This window comes from Sapajus apella, unplaced genomic scaffold (genome assembly GCF_009761245.1).
Source record: "Sapajus apella isolate SASKATOON/1434 unplaced genomic scaffold, GSC_monkey_1.0 scaffold138, whole genome shotgun sequence".
NCBI classification, from domain to species: Eukaryota; Metazoa; Chordata; class Mammalia; order Primates; family Cebidae; genus Sapajus; species Sapajus apella.
The window spans coordinates 821,425-842,578 of record NW_022437078.1 but is presented as its reverse complement, the minus strand read 5'-3'; the positions used below and the strand labels follow the sequence as shown (position 1 = coordinate 842,578).

The 21,154-nt window shown below is 44.0% G+C and overlaps 1 protein-coding gene across 3 annotated transcripts in view; it reads left to right on the top strand.

The window, feature by feature from the left end:
- The first annotated feature begins 6,436 nt into the window (after nt 1–6,436).
- Nucleotides 6,437–21,154, top strand: part of FAXDC2 (fatty acid hydroxylase domain containing 2) — a 28,244-nt gene continuing 13,526 nt past the window's right edge. Inside the window, exons 1-5 of one of the 3 annotated variants that reach the window (XM_032263765.1) lie at nt 6,483–6,634; nt 17,479–17,588; nt 18,099–18,146; nt 19,784–19,875; nt 20,010–20,113. In XM_032263765.1, the coding sequence (XP_032119656.1) occupies nt 18,099–18,146; nt 19,784–19,875; nt 20,010–20,113 (244 nt within the window). In that variant the 5' untranslated portion in view covers nt 6,483–6,634; nt 17,479–17,588. Of the gene's footprint in view, nt 6,635–6,723; nt 7,048–17,478; nt 17,589–18,098; nt 18,147–19,783; nt 19,876–20,009; nt 20,114–21,154 lie in introns of those variants that run through there. The other 2 variants (XM_032263763.1, XM_032263766.1) reach the window with 2 other exon arrangements.

The window sequence follows — 21,154 nt, the reverse complement described above, 5'->3', positions numbered from 1 at the left end:
GTCAATTGATTCCATTTATAAAGTTTTTTCCCCCCTGAGGCATAGGCAATGTCTGTCACTTTGTATAATGCTGTCTTTTATAGTATTTAAGTTCAACTGAACAATGCACCCAATTGGCTTTATTTCTTTTTTCTTTTTTGAGACAGGGCTTCACCCTGTCACAAGGCTGGAGTACAGTGATTCGATCTTGGCTCGCTGCAACCTCCGCCTCCCAGGTACAAGCAATTCTTGTGCCTCGGCCTCCAGCGTAGCAGGGACTATAGGCGTAGGCCACCACACCGGCTAATTTTTGTATTTTTTGGTAGAGACAAGATTTCACCATGTTGGCTAGGCTGTTCTCAAACTCCTCACCTCAAGTGATCTGCCCACCTAGGCCTCCCAAAATGCTGGGATTACAGGCGTGAGCCACCACACCTGGCCTATTTCTTTTCTTTTTTTTCAGTTGAGATTAACTTGATGCTTTTGAAATTGTGTTGTCCCTGCTATTCCTACATAGTAGAAAAATCTTCTGGCTCTTAGAGATTATCAACAGATCATCAAATTCCCCTAAATATAGATCAAGGCTCATGTTTCATGACTAAGCATTTGAGTATGATTTTGATTACAACCCAAAAAATCTTTCTGATCTCTGATGATTTCAGGTTTCTGAAGTCATCTGTGGAGGTTGCAGTGGGCTGAGATTGTGCCATTGTGGTGGCTCATACCTGTAATCCCAGCACTTTGGGAGGCCAAGGCAGTCAGAAAAAAAAAAAGAGATTACTTTGACTTCAATGAACACAGAATAAAGGCAGAGACTTTTTTTTTTTTTTTTTTTTTGAGTCAGAGTCTAAGTCTGTCAGCCAGGCTGGAGTGTAGTGGCACTGTCTCGGCTCACTATAAACTCCGCCTCCCAGGTTCAAGCGATTCTCCTGCCTCAGCCTCCCGAGTGGCTCGGATTACAAGTGCCCGCCACCATGCCCAGCTAATTTTTGTATTTTTAGTAGAGACAGGGTTTCACCATGTTGACCAGGCTGGTCTTGAACTCCTGACCTTGTGATCCGTCCATCTCAGCTTCCCAAAGTGCTGGGATTACAGGTGTAAGCCACTGCACCTGGCCCTTTTTTTAAAAAAAAATTTACACTAAATTTCATAAGATAGCTAGTGTCTCCTAGGCATAGTAAATATGTGGCCTATGGAAATTTTAGGTGACAATTTAGATAATTTTACTAGGTGATTCTGACTGAGAATCAGTTACCACTACATCCTTGGATTACTTTTATTGTGAAAATGTTCAAGGCTCCTAACTGAACACTCAGTATTTTACAAAGAAGAAAGTTGATCTTTGCCTATACATAGCTAAGCAGATGTAAATTTAGGCCAATGGAAAGAGAGCAGGTAAGGACTTAATATAGATAAGAGTAAAACTTATCCTTTGGGGTTCTCTAGGCAGTTCTAAAACACCCTCTTCCGTACTCTGTGTGCATGCAACAGACCCATAGTCTCTGATGTTATAGCCAAATCTCAAAAACCTAATTTTTTTATATGACCAACATAGAGAATCTTCTTATGAACTTCTGTAACATTCCATAATGTCCTAGGAGCAGTGGGACCCCAAAGGCTTCAGAATTTCCCTGAAGTTTCCATCCAGATGTGTGTTTGGGGTGGGGGATAAGAAATTCCAAAGAAATTGATAAATAAGATTCTAAATCTCATTCCAAGATCATCAGATGTTAGAACTTGGAGGGGCCTAAGAGATCTACTAATCCACTTCACTCATTTTACAGATGAGGAAACTGAGGCTCAGAGAGGCAGAGGTCACACAGCTGGTGGGTGGCGGTACTGTTTGAACTTACACCTGCATTCTCCCAGGCTCTTAAGGTCTCCCCTCTCTCCTTAAGGTATCTCCAGGCTCTTAAGGTCTGTCCTGAAGATCAACCAGGAGGGTGCTGTGTTACACAGCCTTGAAATAAGAAAGCTGAGCAATTCCTTAAAGGTAGGATGGAGAGGCTGGGCTTGGTGACTCACACCTGTAATCCCAGCACTTTAGGAGGCTGAGAAGGGCAGATCACCTGAAATCAGGAGTTCAAAACCAGCCTAGCCAACATAGCGGGTGCCTGTAATCCCAGCTACTCAGGGGGCTGAGGCGGGAGTATATCTTGAACCCAGAAGGTGGAGGTTGCAGTGGGCTGAGATTACACCATTGCACTCCAGCCTAAACTACAGAGCCAGACTCTGTAGGATGGAGAAAAAAACGCGGGAAGACTGGAGAGCTTCTCTCTAGAGAGAATGTCTTCTCTATAAGGCTTGCCCAGCAATCAAATATTTACTGAAGACCAGTGTTATTAGTGCCAGAGTTATTACTGCCATGGAAATACATAAAGACCCTATATGAAATGATTATAGGAAAAAAATACCTGTTACTCCAGGGAATGTTGACCATTTAAGCTAAAAAAGTTCAAGAAGAAAAGAACTAGACTGGGCACAATGGCTTACACCTGTAATCTTAGCACTCTGGTAGGCTAATGCACTTTGGGAGGCTGTGGCAGGAGGATCACTTGAGGCCAGGATTTGGGGACCAGCCTGGACAACAAAGCAACACCCCATCTCTTAAAGAGAGAGAAGAAGAGAGGGAGAAAAGAGAGAGAGAGAGAATTGGAGGCAGAATACTGGACAGGAACAGGAAGGAAATTCTGGGTGAGAGGATTAGCATAAGCAAAGATATGAACATAGAGAAAATAGGAAATAGGAAAAAAAGTTTCTCCACATCATAGTAAGTGAACAATAAATGTTTGCACATGACAGTGATGCTCGGCATTAGAAAGTAGGAAGGAGGCCAGACAGAGTGCATCATACCTGAAATCCAGCACTTTGGGAGACTAAGGCAGGAGGATTGCTTCAGTAAAGACTTCAAGTCCAGCCCGGGCAACATAGCCAGATTCTGTCTCTAAAAAAAAATTTTTTTTTAATTAGTGGGGCATGGTGGTGTGTGCCTGTAGTCCAACTGCTTGGGAGGCTGAGGTGGGAGGATCACTTGAGCCCAGAAGTTTGAGACTGCAATGAGCCATGACTGAGCTACCCCACTCCAGCCTGGGTAACAGAGTGAGACCCTCTGGCTCAAGAAATTTTTAACTCACGCCTGTAATCCTAGCTCTTTGGGAGGCAGAGGAGGGCAGATCACGAGGTCAAGAGACTGAGACCATCCTGGCCAACATAGTGAAACCGTGTGTCTACTAAAATACAAAAATTAGGTGGGCGTGGTGGCGTGCGCCTGTAGTCCCAGCTACTCGGGAGGCTGTCAGGAGAATTGCTTGAAGCTGGGAGGCGGAGGTTGAAGTGAGCCAAGATCACGCCACTGCACTCCAGCCTGGCACCTGGTGAAAGAGTGAGACTCTGTCTCAAAAAAAAGAAAGAAAGAAATTTTAAAAAATAGGCCGGGTACAGTGGCTCACACCTGTAATCCCAACACTTTGGGAGGCCAAGGCAGGCAGATCACCTGAGGTCAGGCGCTCAAGACCAGCCTGGCCAACATGGCGAAACCCTGTCTCTTCTAAAAATACAAAAAAAAATTTATCCAGGTGAAGTAGCAGGCACCTGTAGTCCCAGCCACTCAGGAGGCTGAGGCAGGAGAATCACTTAAACACAGGAGGCAGAGGTTGCAGTGAGCCACGGTCACGCTGCTGTACTCCAACCTGGGCAACAGAATGAGACTCCATCTCAAAAAAATAAAAATAAAAATAGAAAGTAGGAGGGAAGAGGAAATAATATCATCTGAGAAGAGCCAAACTAAAGTGAGTCTTGGAAGTCTGGTAACACAGGTTTTATCAGTGCACAAGACAGGCCGGGCCAGCTAGAAAATATAGACATTATATAACACCTAGAATACTGAAAAAAAAAAAAAAAATTAGTAGCCCTGAAAGGAAAGGTGAGGAAAAACATGAACAAGTTGTGCAAAATGTAATTAATTTGTGAACAAGCATTGAATGTTTACTGAGCCTTTGCTTTGTGCAATTAATTAGGCAAGGAAAATGAGGAAGACATGGTCTTTTATTGGCCAAATAAAGTATGACACATCTATACAATGGGACAGGAGGCAGCCATTAAACAGAACTTGGCAGCTCTTAAAGGTACTATATGGAGCAGTTGCCATGGTTTGTTAGTGATGGTTTTATTTTATTTATTTTAGAGACAGAGCCTCATTATGTTGCCCAGGCTGGTCTCTAACCCTTGGCTTAAGAAATCCTCCTGCCTTAGCCTTCCAAAGATTTCTGGGATTACAGGTGTGAGCCACTGCATCCAGCATTTTTTGTTTTTTTAGAGACAGAGTCCCACTCTGTCACTCAGGTTGGAGTGCAGTGGTACAATCATAGCTCACTGCAGCCTCCAACCCCTGGGCTTAAAACATCCTCCCACCTCAGCCTCCTGAGAAGCTGGAATAACAGACATGTGCCAGTAGGCTCTGCTATTTTTGTGTTTTTTTTTTTTTTTTTTTTGAGGCGGAGTTTTGCTCTTGTTACCCAGGCTGGTGTGCAATGGCGTGATCTCGTCTCACCGCAACCTCCGCCTCCTGGGTTCAGGCAATTCTCCTGCCTCAGCCTCCTGAGTAGCTGGGATTACAGGCACGTGCCACCATGCCCAGCTAATGTTTTGTATTTTTAGTAGAGACGGGGTTTCACCATGTTAACCAGGATGGTCTCAATCTCTTGACTGTGTGATCCACCCGCCTCGGCCTCCCAAAGTGCTGGGATTACAGGCGTGAGCCACCGCGCCCAGCCTTTTTGTGTGTTTTTAGTAGAGATGGGGTTTTGCTATGTTGCCCAGGCTGATCTTGAATTCCTGGCTTCAAGTGATCCTCCCACCTTGGTTTTCCAAAGTGCTGAGATTATAGGCGTGAGCCACCATGCCCAGCCAAGTTTTTGTGTTTTGTTTTGTTTGTTTCATTTGAGAGAGGAGTCTTCCTGTGTTGCCCAGGCCGATCTTAAATGATCCTCAAACCTTGGCCTCCCAAATAGTTGGGACTATAGGTAAGCACCACTATGCCCAGCCAATCTCCATGTTTGTTAAGTAAAAAAAGCAAGGTGCAGAACAAACATACTATGGTGCTATTGCTAAAAGAGAAGCACAAGACCTACACATGTTTCTATTTACATATGTAAGCTCTGGAAGGATATACAAAAATCTGGTTTTGTCTCTTGGAAGGAAAAAAAGGGGACTGAGGAGGAATAAAAAGACTTTTCATTGTACATTCTTTTTTTTTTTTTTTTTTGAGACGGAGTTTCGCTCTTGTTACCCAGGCTGGAGTGCAATGGCGCGATCTCGGCTCACCACAACCTCCGCCTCCCAGGTTCAGGCAATTCTCCTAACCCAGCCTCCTGAGTCGCTGGGATTACAGGCACACGCCACCATGCCCAGCTAATTTTTTGTAGTTTTAGTAGAGACGGGGTTTCACCATGTTGACCAGGATGGTCTCGATCTCTTGACCTCGTGATCCACCCGCCTCGGCCTCCCACAGTGCTGGGATTACAGGCTTGAGCCACCGTGCCCGGCCCATTGTACATTCTTTTGACCCTTTTGTATTTTATATCATTTGCACATTTGCCTATAAAAACAATTTTTAGAAATTTAAAAGCAGCTCTTTTTCCAAAGTACTCTCACTTCATGTCATGGGTCCTGTATCCTAAGTTCCCCAATTTCAATTACAGTGCAAATTCACCCTCCACAGGGATGCCTTTCTTGCATCTAGACTCACTAGAAATAGCTGATGCATCTCTCCTCTCTTCCCTGCCCTTCACAGGAAGAGAAGCAATGAAAAAAAAGAAAATGAGATCTTCTGGTCTCTGTCACCTTTTTACCAACTTGTACTACCTGCCATTATTTGACACCCACATCTTTTCTTGAATCTGCCTCCTATGGGTCAGCAACATTTTCGTAAGTTATACGTGATGGAGAAAAAAAATTTTTTTTTGAGTGGGAGTCTCACTGTCACCAAGGCTATATAGTGCAGTGGCATGATCTCAGCTCACTGCAACCTCAGCCTCCCAGGTTCAAGTGATTCTGAGTAGCTGGGATTACATGCGTGCACCACCACACCCGGCTAGTTTTTGTATTTTTTAATAGAAATGCGGTTTCACTATATTGGACAGGCTGGTCTTGAACTGCTGACCTCGTGATCCACCCGCCTGGGGCTCCCAAAGTGCTGGGATTACAAGCGTGAGCATAAGGGAAGTTTTCTTTTTGGTTTTTTTTTTTGTGTGTTTTTTTTTTTTTTTTGAGATGGAGTCTCACTCGGGAAAATTTTTTAAAAGAAAAAAAGGGGGGCAGGGGGAGGGAAGCCCAGAGTCTGGCCAAATGTACTTTTTTCAAGCTCCTGCTTGAGCGTAGATTTCCTTTCCGCTTTAAGGACATGCCCTCTGCAAAGAAGGCTGTTTTGTTTCCAGCCCACACAGACCCAAACATTTTTCATCACGTGCCTGGACCAAGCCAGTAGGCAGCTCTGTAATGTGATCACCACGGCCAGCCTCCTACTTGAGCAAAAACAAGGTTAGCTGGCAGCACAGCAGCAGCAGCAGCCACCAAAGCAGCGGCTGACGGGGAGGAGAACGTAGATTTGACCTGCGGCCAGGGCCTCAGAGGAGCCTGGACACAGCCCACTGCAGAGGTGAGTGGGAACTACCGGGGAGGGGTGGTGTCTGCAAAGGTCAGGACATATCCAAGTTCACTTAAAGGGCTAAACACACTCTTCCCCTCTGCCACCACCCTGTCCTCTCTACTTATGGCACGGGTTAGATTTGTCTCCAGTGCCCTAGGACATTTCTGTAGTGCAGTCACCTCCTTACCTCTTGCTAATGTCTGCATCCTCTGCTTATGTTTGTACCATCTACTTCCTCAGTAGTCTAATTTTTCTAGCAATTGACTGGTGATTGTAATGGACAAGTAACTGGTTTTAAAACCTTGTAAAGGAGGAACTCCTAAGTCAGAACTCAAAGGAGTGACAGATCAAACTGGAAGAGACTGTTGGGAAGCAGCTGCTGCCTAATTGCGTCTCATTTCTAATCTGCCATCACTTGGAACGTATGGGGCAAATTACAACAGTTTTAAAGTCTCTGTATAGATATGTGGGCTATGAGTTAGACGAGCAGGTCGGAACTGTTTTGCTGCAACATACTTGGATTTACGAACAGTGGCTTCAGTTTTGAAATTGTTAGTGGCTTGATAGTACCTATAGAAACACTCCACAAAGGCTAGTGGGTAAAGGGCATACAGTAAAGTGTATAGATGGAGATGAACAATAGAACAGTGGCTTTTAGGGTGCTCCTTATGGGCCCTTTGGGGCTTAAGGCAAGCAAGACAAGATGCTGATTTGTGGGTTGCATCAGTTTCATGTACAATTCCAATGAAATTTGAGTCGGATATACAGATTCAATTCAATTTGCTAAAACACAAATGCACTGAGCATCAGCTTCTGACTTTAGGAAAGTAATTAGCATAATGGAAAGGCACTAAAATGTTCAATAGCAAATGTTAAGACACTTTTTGAGGCCAAAAAGCAATGCTTTTGATTCCTCTATCTCTTATTTATTCAGCAAATCCTTCTTGAATATCTGCTACATGCCAGCCTTGGGCTTGTGTGGATCTCATGGTAAACAAGACAGGCAGGTTCTTAGCCTCATGGACATGCAGTCAAGCAGAACAGTAAACTCAAAGTCCCATGCAGCAAAAGGAGTGAAGAGAGTATTACTAAAACTGGCCCACGACCAATCATTTTTAACCTTTCATGTATTTCATCTTCCTTTTCTGTTTTGTTTTGTTTTTTGAGAAAGTGTCTTGCTCTGTCACCCAAGCTGGGTGCAGTGGTGTGATTTCACTGCAACCTCCACCTCCTGGGTTCGAGAGATTCTCCTGCCTCAGCCCCCTGAGTAGCTAGGATTACAGGTGCCCCCACCACACCCAGCTAATTTGTGTATTTTTAGTAGAGATGGGGTTTTACCATGTTGGCCAGGCTGGCCTTCAACTCCTGACCACAGTTGATCCACCTGTCTTGGTCTCCCAAAGTGATGGGATTATTGGCTTGAGCCAACGTGCCCAGCAGCATTTCATCATTGTTTTCTTTTTTTTGGAGACAGAGCCTCGCTCTGGCACCCAGGCTGGAGTACAGTGGTATGATCTTGGCTTACTGTACCCTCTACCTCCCAGATTCAAGCGATTATTTTGTCTCAGCCTCCAGAGTAGCTGGGATTACAGGTATGCAGCACCACACCCGGCTAATTTTTGTAATTTTAGAGATGGGGTTTCACCATGTTGGCCAGGCTGGTCTCAAATTTCTGACCTCAGGTGATCGGCCCACCTTGGCCTCCCAAAGTGTTGGGATTACAGACATGAGCCACTGCACCCGACTGCATTTCATCTTCTTAAATGCATATTGGCCACTGTATTTTCCATATAAGCCTCAGGTAAGTACAGATGTTGGGTCATAGCAGTTCTGCAAAACCCTCTTCACCAGAGGCTGTAAGCTGTGTAATTACATTACAGTTCAGTCTCCCCAGCCCTGGAGGCAGACTGCTCAGCTTTTTCCTAGCATACAGTCTGAGAGCAGAGGCTGAAGTAAGGGGAGTTCTAATCTTGGGTCAGTTGCCCTTCCCCTGTGTCATTTCTTATGAAATAGAATTTATGCTATTCCCAAAATACATATAGCACTAGGCAGTGTTAAGAACCCTAGATTTTGCCAGAAACCATATGGAGTTTGGAGCAAGTCACTTCTGCTATCTAGGGCTTTCTCCTTAGCTATAAAATGGAAGGGGTAGACCAGATGAATATGAGGTCTTCCCCCCCACCAGCAGTAAATTGTCTCAATAATTTTACAAGTTATTTACAAAACAATACACATTCACATAAAGGTGATGTATTTATATCTACAAAATAGGAGCATTCGTCAACCAGGCAGAATATCCAGGAAACAAGAATATGAAAGAAAATCTGGGCTGGGCACGGTGGTTCACACTGTAATCCCAGCACTTTGGGAGGCTGAGGTGGATAGTTCACCTGTGACCAGGAGTTCAAGACCAGCCTGGCCAACATGGTGAAACCCTGTCTCTACTAAAAATACAAAAAATTAGCCAGGCATGGTGGGAGCAGGCACCTGTAATCCCAGCCACTTGGGAGGCTGAGACAGAAGAATCGCTTGAACCTGGGAGGTGGAGGTTGCAGTGAGCCGAGGTGATGCATTGTACTCCAGCATGGGCCACAAAAGCAAGACTCAAAAAAGAAAGAAAGAAAAGAAAGAGAGAAAGAGAAAGAGGAAGGGAAGAGAAAGAGAAAGAGAAAGAGAAAGAGAAAGAGAAAGAGAAAGAAAGAGAGAAAGAGAAAGAGAAAGGGGAGGGGAGGGGAAGGAAAAGAGGGAGGAAAGAAAGAGAAAGAAAGGAAGGAAGGAAGAAAGGAAGGGAGGGAGGGAAAAGAAAAGAAAGGAAAAAAGAAAAGAAAGAAAATCTGAAAGAATTGGGCTGTAGACAAACAAAACTCAAGATTAAACTGTCTGTATTCCTTCCGGCCTCACCTTATGCTTTCAACAAAACCACATAGGCAGGGCAGAATGGCTCACGCCTGGAATCCCAGCACTTTGGGAGACCAAGACTGCTTGAGCCCAGGGGTCCAAGACCAGCCTGGGAAACATAGGGAGATCCCATCTCTACAAAAATTTTTTTAAAAATTGCCAGCATGGTGGTACAGACCTATAGTCCCAGCTACTCAGGGGACTGAAGTGGGAGGATCACTGGAGTGTAGAAGATTGAGGCTGCAGTGAGCTATGATTGATCCACTGTATGGGTGACAAAGCAAGACCTTGTCTCTAAAAAATAAATAAATAAAATCCTTGGTTCACACTAAAACAAACAAAACAGAGCTATACTACTAAAAAGTATCTAATTTGCTACTAGGGAGGCTGAGGCAAGAGGAACAACAGACCCCAGGAAGTTGAGGCTGCAGTGAATCATGAATTTATGTATTTTTAGTAGAGATGGGATTTCACCATGTTGGCCAGGCTGGCCTCCAACTCCTGACTGCAGTTGATCGACCCGTCTCGGCCTCCCAAAGTGATGGGATTATTGGCATGAGCCAAAGTGCTGCACTCCAGCCTTGGTGACAGAGTAAAACCCTGTCTCAAATAAATAAATAAATAAATAAATAAATTATATATATATATATATATATATATATATATAATTTGGATAAGCTCACAATATATATCAAATTCACTTTAAGGGAGAATCCATTCATTGCTGTAAAATATTACAGTCTTTGGCCAGGCATGGTGGCTCATGCCTGTAATTCCAACACTGGGAGGCTGGGGTCGGCGAATCAACCAGGAGTTTGAGACCAGCCTGGGCAAAATAGCGAGACTCTGTCTCTAAAAATAAATTTTTAAAAATGTTTGAAAAATCTTTGCTTTTAGTGTACTTCATTTCTTTCTGTCCTCCAAATGCATTCCATTCCCAAATAAGTATGTCATTCTCTTCCTACTTTCTCTAGAAAATCCAAGTTATATGATTTTATAAAATAGGACAAAAAGCATGTCTTATTCATCTTTCTAGCCCCTGTGTCTAGCATTGTCTCTGGCATCTGATAAATGTTTCTTGAAATAATAATTAGTATTTTAAAGAAAACGCATTCTTTTGCATTAAAACACCACACACACACACACACACACACACACACACACACACACACACACTCTAGTTCACTATTCATGGCTAATACAGGCCAATCTCATTCTTTTGTGTCCCTTTCAATCCCTGACACCCACCCTGTGTTCATCAACCACAATGTATTCTATGCTTTTGCAGTCTCAGTTGGTACAATGAGCACTGAATTCAAGTTCTGCCACTAAATAGGCATCCAATTTGAAGCCAAATAATAAATATCTCTACATCTCTGTTTCTTCAGATGGAAAATGGGGGCATCTGAACAGATGAGTTCTAATATAACTTCCAGTTCATTTTTTGTTTTGTTTTGTTTTTCGAGACTCTTTGCTCTGTGGCCCAGGCTGGAGCATGAGCCACCACACCTGGCTAATTTTTTTAATATTAATATTTTGTGGAGATAGGGCCTCATTATGTTTCTCAGGCTGACTCAAGCAATCCTCCCGCTTCAGCCTCTCAAAGTGCTGGGATGACAGCGTGAGCCAGCATGCCCAGTCCAACTTCCAGTTCTTAAGATGGCATACTTCAAAAGGTAGAAAGAAAGAATTAGTCAAGTCAGAGAAAGTAATGACTATGGTACTTTAACGTAATAGTAAATGTTGTTACTTTTACTTGCCAAAATTTCTAACTTGAACACTAGCATTAGCAAACAATGTTAAGGAGCTTCTTTGGGTGAAGACTCATTTGCCTACCATGTTTGAGGTCTCCCCTAGAATCTTTCTGACTGACCATGTTCATGAAAAACTGAAAACTGCAGGCAGGCAGAGAGGCACAGAAAGCAACCTGCTTTGGCGTAAAATGTTCCGCAGAGCAATACAGTTGGAGAACTCAGCACCTAGATAAATATCTCTGGCGATGGCATATGGCCATATTGGCGTGGCTAAAGAACAAAGGACATGTTAGGAACTGCTTCGTTGGTGCTAATGAAATGAGATATCAACAGATAAATGCTGCTGCTCTTACAGACAAGAAGCCTTCCTACCAGCAGAAAATAAGCAATCATTTTCCCTTTGGCCAGAAGGCATACGTGGGACAGAGGAGTCCAATGTTAAGCATACTTAGTGCCTAAGTCTTACCAGCCCACCTAGTCTCAGCAATATCCAGTTTCCATAATGTGGACACAGTAGGCATGATCAGCACCCCGCCCTATAGAGTGAACCAGAGCTGCCTTTTTCCAGAGCCAAGATCTTATTGTACTGACAGTCATCCTAGTTCCTCTTGGGTTTTTTGTTTGTTTGTTTGTTTTTGAGACGGAGTTTCACTTTTGTTGCCCAGGCTGGAGTGCAATGGCCCGATCTCAGCTCACTGCAACCTCTGCCTCACAGGTTCAAGCGATTCTCCAGCCTCAGCCTCCCAAGTAGCTGGGATTACAGGTGTCGTCTACAAAGCCCAGCTAATTTTTTGTATTTTTTTAGTAGAGACAGGATTTTATCCATGTTGGCCAGGCTGGTCTTGAGCTCCTTACCTCAGGTGATACGCCCACCTCAGCCTCCCAAAGTGCTGGGATTCTAGGTGTAAGCCACCACACCTGGCCTTGATTTTTGTTTTTAATTTGAATATCTGGTTCTGTTTATTTATACTTTATACCCAGCCTACTTCTCAAAAGAGTTTGAGAAAGTTTCTAATAAATGTATATATAGAATGGCTACACATAAATAAATAAAAACTGGTAAGAAACCATCAGACAATAATCTTCTATACCATTTTGGTGGGGAAGGTATAATTTGTAGAGAAAATAAACAGGTGCTTTAAAAAGAGGGGGAGAAATGGATTGTCTCATTTTCTTTGCATTCCATAAGAAAGCATACCACTTCTTCCAGAGAGGAGAGAGGAAGAACTTCTGTGCACTTATTTCCTTTTTTTTTTTTTTTTTGATCTGTATCTGACTCAGTCTCCCTGTGTACTTGTTTCTTTTCTTTTTGTTTTTTTGGAGGCAGGGTCTTGCTCCGTCATCCAGACAGGAGCACAGTGGTGCAATCACAGTTCACTGCAACCTCTACCTCCCCAGCTCAAGCGATCTTCCCACCTAATCTTTTTAATTTTTTGTAGAGACAGTCTCACTATGTTGTCCAGCTCACTGCAACCTCCACTTCCCAGGTTCAAGAGATTCTCCTGTCTGTCTCCCAAGTAGCTGGGATTACAGGCAGCTGCTACCATGCCTGGCTAATATTTGTATTTTTAGTAGAGGCAGGGTTTCGCTATGTTGGCCAGGCTGGTCTCAAACTCCTGACCTCAAAAAGTAAACCCACCTCGGCCTTCCAAAATGCTAGGATTACAGGTATGAGCCACCATACCCAGCCATACTTATTTCTTTATTGGAATCATCATCTATATCCTCATAAAAAATATACTGCCTTTTCTTAACAACTAAATAATGGAGTAAGGAATATCTTCAATGGCTATTTTGGTATTCATGTGGCAGACTCTTAAATCTTTTTTTTTCCTTATATCTATATTGTTTGTTGGTTTAAGCTAAAATGCAGTCTGAGAAGAAAAACTTCAGTTTTAAAGTTGGACACCATGTATCCAAGAGCATGAAGAAAATCTGGACACTTGTCTTCCTGTAGAGATTTCTTTTTTTTTCTTTCTTTTTTTTTTTTTTTTTGGGACGGAGTTTCGCTCTTGTTACCCAGGCTGGAGTGCAATGGCGCTATCTCGGCTCACTGCAACCTCCGCCTCCTGGGTTCAGGCCATTCTCCTGCCTCAGCCTCCTGAGTAGCTGGGATTACAGGCACACGCCACCATGCCCAGCTAATTTTTTGTATTTTTAGTAGAGACGGGGTTTCACCGTGTTGACCAGGATGGTCTCGATCTTTTGACCTCGTGATCTACCCGCCTCAGCCTCCCAAAGTGCTGGGATTACAGGCTTGAGCCACCGCGCCCGGCCCCTGTAGAGATTTCTTGGTGCACCAGATCTACTGCCTGTCTAGCAGTTTCTTAGCTCTGGCCCAGACCTCTAGCCCAGTACTATGGATATAAATTTTGGAATGATGAATATGCATCCAGACTGAGAGTTTCTCATTTTTGCATCACCAGCACTTTCCACAGCTTCTTGCACATAGTAAATTCATAAATGTTTCTGGAAAGAATGGATGAGCTCCTAAAGATCAAAGGCCAGGTCTCATTTGCTTCGTAAGCTCTTAGCAAAGATAATGGAGTTGCTGAGACAGGGAAAAGGCTAGGAGACTTGGACATGTAAGTAAAGTTCCCTGTGGGATGGCATAGCAGAAAGAGTTCTAGAAGCTTGAAAAGCAAACAAACTCCAAATCTTTTCAACTCCCTTTCCAGACAGGATGTTTATCTCAACAGGGTCAACAGAACCTTTTCTACTTCCTAACAAACACTGGAGAGGGAAATCCACATTGATATGAAGGCTCTGCCTGCTTTGCAAATGGTTTGCAGACATTTAGATCTCCCAAGTATTTCCCAAGTTGAGGTGTTTCTTTCGATACTTGGTTCCTTGTCATTAAAATATTTGAGCTGGGCCTGGTGGTTCATGCCTGTAATTTCTCCACTTGGGAGGCTGAGGCAGGAGTATCTCTTAAGCCCAGGAATTAGAGACCGGCTTCAGCAACATAGCAAGACCCCATCTCTTTTTTTTTTTTTTAAAGGTGGAGGAAATGAAACATTTGATAGGTTTAGCCCTAAAGGTACCAAAAACCACTACCTCCCTTGTGCTTAATGATCCATGCTTGTGGGGACTCCAGATAGCGAGTAAAGTGTCAGACTGAAAATGACCTAAGTCAGGTGTGGTGGCTTACACCTGTAATCCCAGCACTGAGAGTCCAAGGTGGGTGGATCACCTGAGGTCAGGAGTTCAAGACCAGCCTGGTCAACATGGTGAAATCCTATCTCTGCTAAAAATAAAAAATAAAAAAAATAGCGGTCACTGGTGGCAGGTGCCTGCCTGTACTCTCAGCTACTTGGGAGGCTGAGGCAGGAGAATCGCATGAACCTGGGAGGTGGAGGTTACAGTGAGGCAAGATCATGCCACCGTACTCTATCCTGGTCAACAGAGTGAGACTGCCTCAAAATAAAAAGAAAATGACCTTGCCTCATCCCAGAATCCTAGCACTGTGTGAAGGGCAGCTTCTCTGAAGGTACCCTTATCCACCTTGGAGATGTGGACCAAACTCAGAATTGAGCCAGAGGAAGTGCTTAGGACAATGGGAGTGAAGAAAAATTGTTATTTAAGGAATAATTCTTTGGAAACTTCATAAGCCCAGTTTATTAAATAATGTCTGTTATCCTAGTTGTGGGGCAGGGGTATTCACAGTAGCTTTAGCCTGAGACTTACCATCCTGAAATGCTTGCTCAGCTGTCCTCTGGAAGCTCAGGCAGTGCAGAATATGACAACAGAGCACCTTCTAACCCACTAGTCCACAAAGGAATCCCAGCTGCCATTCAGTATCAGAACCTGGAGCGAATGAATGCCCGCAGCTGCACTCTACTAACTTCTCTTTTTCTGGTTTTCCTGAGAACTTGCATTGAGGCAGAAACTGCACACTTATAAGCCGCAGGAGCTTCCCTTGCTGTCAGTCAAGCAATGTTGGGGAAGGGAGCATGGGTAAAGCAGGCCTAGGAGTGTGGACAGGGCCCTGTATTATCTAGAGTGTCTGAAACCCATTCCCCTGCCTCCAGGTGGGGCTTAGGCCTATGCCACACTAAACATCCTGGTGCCTTAAGTCAGACGCTGTCTCCCTGACAGGGTATCAGATGCCTCCGTATTTCTCCCTGAGAGGCTCTTCCTGAGCTGACTGCACCCCTTCTCCTGTAATGGGAGTTGTAGTGGTAATGATAAGCAGCTTGCTTATCACCTCCTTTTGGGTGTCCTAACTCCTCAAATGCTGAAAGAGACTTTATAGGTCACCATTCTCTCTTTCTTCAGCCTAAGTAATCTGTTAGAAATGTGTGCTGGATGTAGTGGCTCACGCCTGTAATCCCAACACTTTGGGAGGCCAAGGCAGGAGGATCACTTGAGCTCACGAATTTGAGATCAGCCTGGGCAATGTGGTGAGACCCTGTCTCTACAAAAAATATAAAAATTAGCCAGGTATAGTGGTTTGTGCCTGTAGTCTGTATTCCCAGCTACTCAGGAGGCTCAATTGGGAGAATTGCTTGAGTCTGGGAGGCTTGAGCCTGGGAGGCAGAGGTTGCAGTAAGCCATGATCATGCTACTGCACTCCAGCCTGGGCAACAGAGCAAGACCCTGTCTCAAAAAAAAAAAAAAAAAAGAAAGAAATGTGAATGACGCTGGGCATGGTGGTATATACCTGCAGTCCCAGCTACTCAGAATTCTGAGGCAGGAGGATCCTTTCAGCCTAGGAGTTTGAGTCCAGCTTGGGCACCATAAGTGAGACTCCATCTCTTTAAAAAAAAAAGTCAATTTAAAAAAAAGCGTTTACGCCTTTAATTTCAACACTTTGGAAGGCTAAGACAAGAGGATTGTTTGAAGCCAGGAGTTCAAGACCAGCCTGGGCAACAAAGCAAGACCCCCGTCTCCTAATTGTTAAAATAAATTTTTTTAAAAAGTGGGTCAAAGGGGAGCAGTTATTTCCTAAGGTCATAGCTGGTAAACACGCATTTAGAATAATAAAACCAAGTACAATCACATACAAAAGAATAAAACATCTGTAGAGATGGAAATAAGTGGCACAAAGTCCAGTTTGGAACCTGGGTCCTAAGCCTGGCTCTGCCACTTATCATCTATAGACTCTGGGAGGTCACCTGCCTCCTCTTGTCTAGGTTCTTTCATCCTTGTAACATGGCAGGATCAGATGATCTGTAATGCTCCTCTCCAGCCAAGTTATGACACTATCCAATAGGGATGGCCAATGGGATAACATGTGCTAGCTTCTCTGGACTAGTGTGGCTGCCTTGAGTGCTGCAGTTGGGTCTGTGAGTTTAGTCAGGCTCAGGTGAAAGATGCTGGGAATGACAGGCGATGTCTACCAGGGATGACAGAGTGATGGAGGACAATTTGTCATCTAAGTTTCAGTTACTATTAAATTTAAAATTTTTGAACAGCTAGTACATCCATATCATCCAAAATTTTAACCACATAAAAACAGAAAATATTTATTACCAGTATTTTTTTTTTTGAGACAGGGTCTCACTCTGTCGAACAGGCTGGATCAGTGGCATGATCGTGGCTCATTGCAGCCTCTGTCTCCCAAGCTCAACTGATCCTCCCAGTTCAGCCTCTCAGGTAGCTGAAACCACAGGCATGTGCCACCACGCACAGCTAATTTTTTTATTTTTTGTAGAGACAGGGTGTCTCTATGTTTGCCTAGGCTGGTCTTAAACTCCTGGACTCAAATGATCCTGTTGCCTTGGCCTCTCCAAGTGTTGGGACTACAGGTATGAGCCACTGTACCCAACCTCAGACATATTTCTTTCTTTCTTATTTTGCTCTGTTGTTGCCCAGGCTGGAGTACAGTAGCACAATCTTGGCTCACTGCAACCTCTGGCTCCTGGGTTCAAGCAATTCTCCTGACTCAGACTCCTGAGTGGCTGGGACAACAGGTATGCACCACCATGCCTGGCTAATTTTTGTGTTTCTGGTAGAGAAACAATTTTGTGTTTCTGGTAGAGGTGGGGTTTCACCACGTTGGCAAGGCTGGTCTTGAACTCTGAACCTCAGGTGATCCACCCCGCTCGGCCTCCCAATGTGTTGGGATTACAGGCATGAGTCACCTGCACCTGGCCCTCAGATGTATTTCTAATGATTGTCCTTCTACCCAATTCTTGTTAGGCTGTATTTTTAAAGAAGGTTAATGCCTGATGTACATATTCTTTTTCTTTTCCATAGAACTGTTGATTGGTTTCAGAAAAGTCTTGGTCCATGTTTTTAAAGCAACCAACAAATAATACTAAACGAAAAACCAAACCAACTTGCTAGAACTATTCTTTGAGTTCTGGGTAAGTTCGTTTTTTTCTCTTACAGCAACAGCTCTCTAATAAAAGGGAGAAATAGAGAGAGAATAAATAAGTTTTTCAAAAAGCATCATAATACATTTTTGGCGGGGTGTAGTGGCTCATGCCTGTAATCCCAGCACTTGGGGAGGCCAAGGCGGAAGGATAGCTTGAGTCTAGGAGTTCAAGACCAGCCTGGGCAACATAGCGGGTCCCTGTCTCTTTAAAAATAAATAAATAAATAAAAGCATTATCATACATTTTTGTAGTTAGTACACCTAGTAGTCCCTCTCCCTTCCACCACTTTTTCCTTTCTGGCATTTGTCTAGCTATTCTTGTACATTTATCTCTCCATATAAGTTTTAGAATCAATTTGTCTGGTTTCAGGAAAAACAACAAGCCTAATGGTTTTTTCAAAAATCACTGCCAGCGATTCACCTTGACTTTCTCCACTCCCTACTTCCTTAGATGCTTATGAAAATAACTCCCCGAATCGCCTGTGCTTTCTCATTCCAGATGAAGGGAGAAGCTGGACATATGCTACACAATGAAAAGTCAAAGCAGGTAAATGCCAGCACCTCGTCCCCAAACTGGTAAGAATGCAGTCAGTGCCTCTTGCCATAGCTGCACTTGCTATGCATCCAACATCTCCCCCAAGGTTTAGGGGTGGCTGACACATGGTAAGGTCTTCATTTCAGTAACTGAACAGAGTATACTTGACTCCAAACTGCCTTTTAACCACAACCGCTTTGCCTGAATGCAGAGTGTGAATGTGCATAGTGGAACTGAAAAGCCTGGTAACTGTCTTCCCTTCACCTCTTGGCTCTCCTGGCTGTAGCCCTTAGCATGTCCTATGCCTCGGGCCTTTGGAAAACCTGTTTCTATAGCTTTCCTGGGGACAACAGAGACCTTCTGGGGGTAGCTGAGAACTGGCTGCTGACCCCAGCTAACTCCTGCACTGTGTTTTCCTGCACTTCACAGAGGACCTTTGTCCTGTTTATATTTCCTTCATCTGGGCTGCTAGGGAGATTAAAAAAAAACAAAAACATCAACATCCCTGAACAAATATCTAATCCAGTATGTGAAACTGAGGTTTCAATTTGGCTTAATTTGGTTTGATCAAACTCAGAAGATTAAAACTTCCAGTGAGTCTAGAAAAGTTCCTGAAAAGAGCCCTCAGAATCCAGACAAAGGAATAATTGGAAAAGCCCAAAGTCACCGGCCTAGCAAACACAGGGTGACCTTTGAATGGCCCATGTAAAAGAACAAGTTCTGGTGGGGTACAGTGGCTCACACCTGTAATCCTAGCATTTTGGGAGGCTGAGGTGGGCGGATCGCTTAAGGTTGAGAGTTCAAGGCCAGCCTGGCCAACATGGCGAAACCCCAGCTAACTTCTCTACTAAAAATACAAAACTTAGCCAGGTGTGGCAGCAGATGCCTGTAATCCCAGCTACTCAGGAAGCTGAGGTGGGAGAATCATTTGAACCCTGGAGGCAGAGGTTGCAGTGAGCTGAGATGGTGCCACTGCACTCCAGCCTGGGTGACAGAGTGAGACTCTGCCTCAAAAAAAAAAAAAAAAGTCAGGAATGGTATACATTTACTCTTTTATGCCAAAGCAAGAGGAGGGTAGGGATGGAAAAAATAGGCCTGGCCTATGGTTACAGTGAAGCTCCTATAACTGGGAAAGGATTTTCTCATCATGGTTTTGGCAGACGCTGCTGCGGTAACTCTCAATCTTGCCTGCCCATTGGAATTACCTGGGGAGTCAAGGTCCCACCCCCCAGGGACTTTTATGTAATTGGGCTGGAGGGGACCCTATCGGGCCTTTAAGCTCCCAGGTGATTCCAATGTGCAGATCATGGGTATCTCCATTTGCCAAGAAGACTGACAATGAAATCCTATGATTAATAGAGGCTTGCCCGTCCTCTGACTCAGACAGAATTGCCTGCTAGTTTCTCTGGAGTCAGGCTAATTCCCTTCCCTCCCCCAATGTGAGCTCTAATTTTCATAAACACACCCATATACAGCCCGAGAGCTCCTGATAAGAAAGAGGCTCCCACAGAAGCTGGGAAGAGGTCAGAAGGTGGGCCTTCCTGGCTGGTTGAGACCTTGATCCTATAGCACTCCTGCTGTGCCTTAGCAGTGAGCTGGGTGTAAACACGGGGCTTGTTGGGGTCTGACACTTCCTTGACCACCTCCAGGAGGGACACATCTGGGGCTCTATGAGGAGGACAGCTTTCATCCTGGGCTCTGGACTTCTCTTGTTTGTGGCCTTCTGGAACTCAATGACATGGTAAGTCAGCTCCCCCCAGCTGTAATCCAGGAGCTAGGGGCAGTGTGGTGGTGGTGGTCAGTGGCAGAGCATAGAGGAAGGAGGGGTCCACCCACTAGTCTTCACCCAGAAAGCTAAATGGTTTTTCTTCCAAGGCATCTTCAGAGATTTTGGGGTGCTTCTGGCTACTTTTGGCAAGCCCAGTGGGAGAGGCTGCTGACTACATTTGAAGGGAAGGAGTGGATCCTCTTTTTTATAGGTGAGGTTCCCAGACCACCAGCACCTAGCATGTGTGTGCATGATTATAACTTAGTTCTTTTTCTATTATTTTGTTCTCTACTTTGGAACTTTCAGTTTATTATTCCAAGGGATGAGGACTTGAAGTTCAAAAAAGTGGTAGTCCCAAAGAATACTAAATTTGTGGGCAGTCTGGAAACAGGATGCCTAAAAAAAGCAGCTGAGAAATTGAGACTCGTCCCAACATATAGAAGAATAAGAAATGTTTTATGTAAAAATGAATACACATTTAGAGCAATAACCCTGTTTCTAATTGTAATTTCACAAGCACAGAGAGCTGCCCTGTCTTGTCAGAAGCTATGTACCCTGTACCTGGTACAGTCAGTGCTTGACAGCAAGTGGCCAGTCAATAAATATTTACTGACAGCTTCAATGTCTCCAAACAAACCTGAGTAAATAAATGGAAGGAAAGGCCATTTAAACATAGAATATTTATACCAGCATTATCTATAATAGTGAATCTCCTCAATCATACATTTATTGACTCAAATACTTATATATATTATATATAACAAATTTATTTATATTATTAATACGATATATATAATGTTACTATGTGCTAAGCTTATATGGAGGATATAGAAATATTTAAGATGGGGCTGGGCATGGTGGCTCACGCCTGTAATCCCAGCACTTTGGGAGGCTGAGGCAGGCAGATCACTTGAGGCCAGGAGTTAGAGACCAGCCTGGCCAACATAGCGAAACCCATCTCTACTAAAAATACAAAAAACTAGCCAGATGTGGAGGCGCTTGCCTATAATCCAGCTACTTGCGAGGCTGAGGCAGGTGAATCACTTGAACTTGGGAGTAGAGGTTGCAGTGAGCTGAGAATGCACCACTGCACTCCAGCCTGGGTGACAGAGCAAGACTCTGTCTCAAAAATATATATATATTTAAATTAAATGTTTCCCTACCCCGTTAAAAAATGATGTCACAGCCTAGAAGGGAAGATAAAAAGTGTCAGTCGCCAAAAAGCAAAATGCCCCTAAAGATTGTTTTCAGC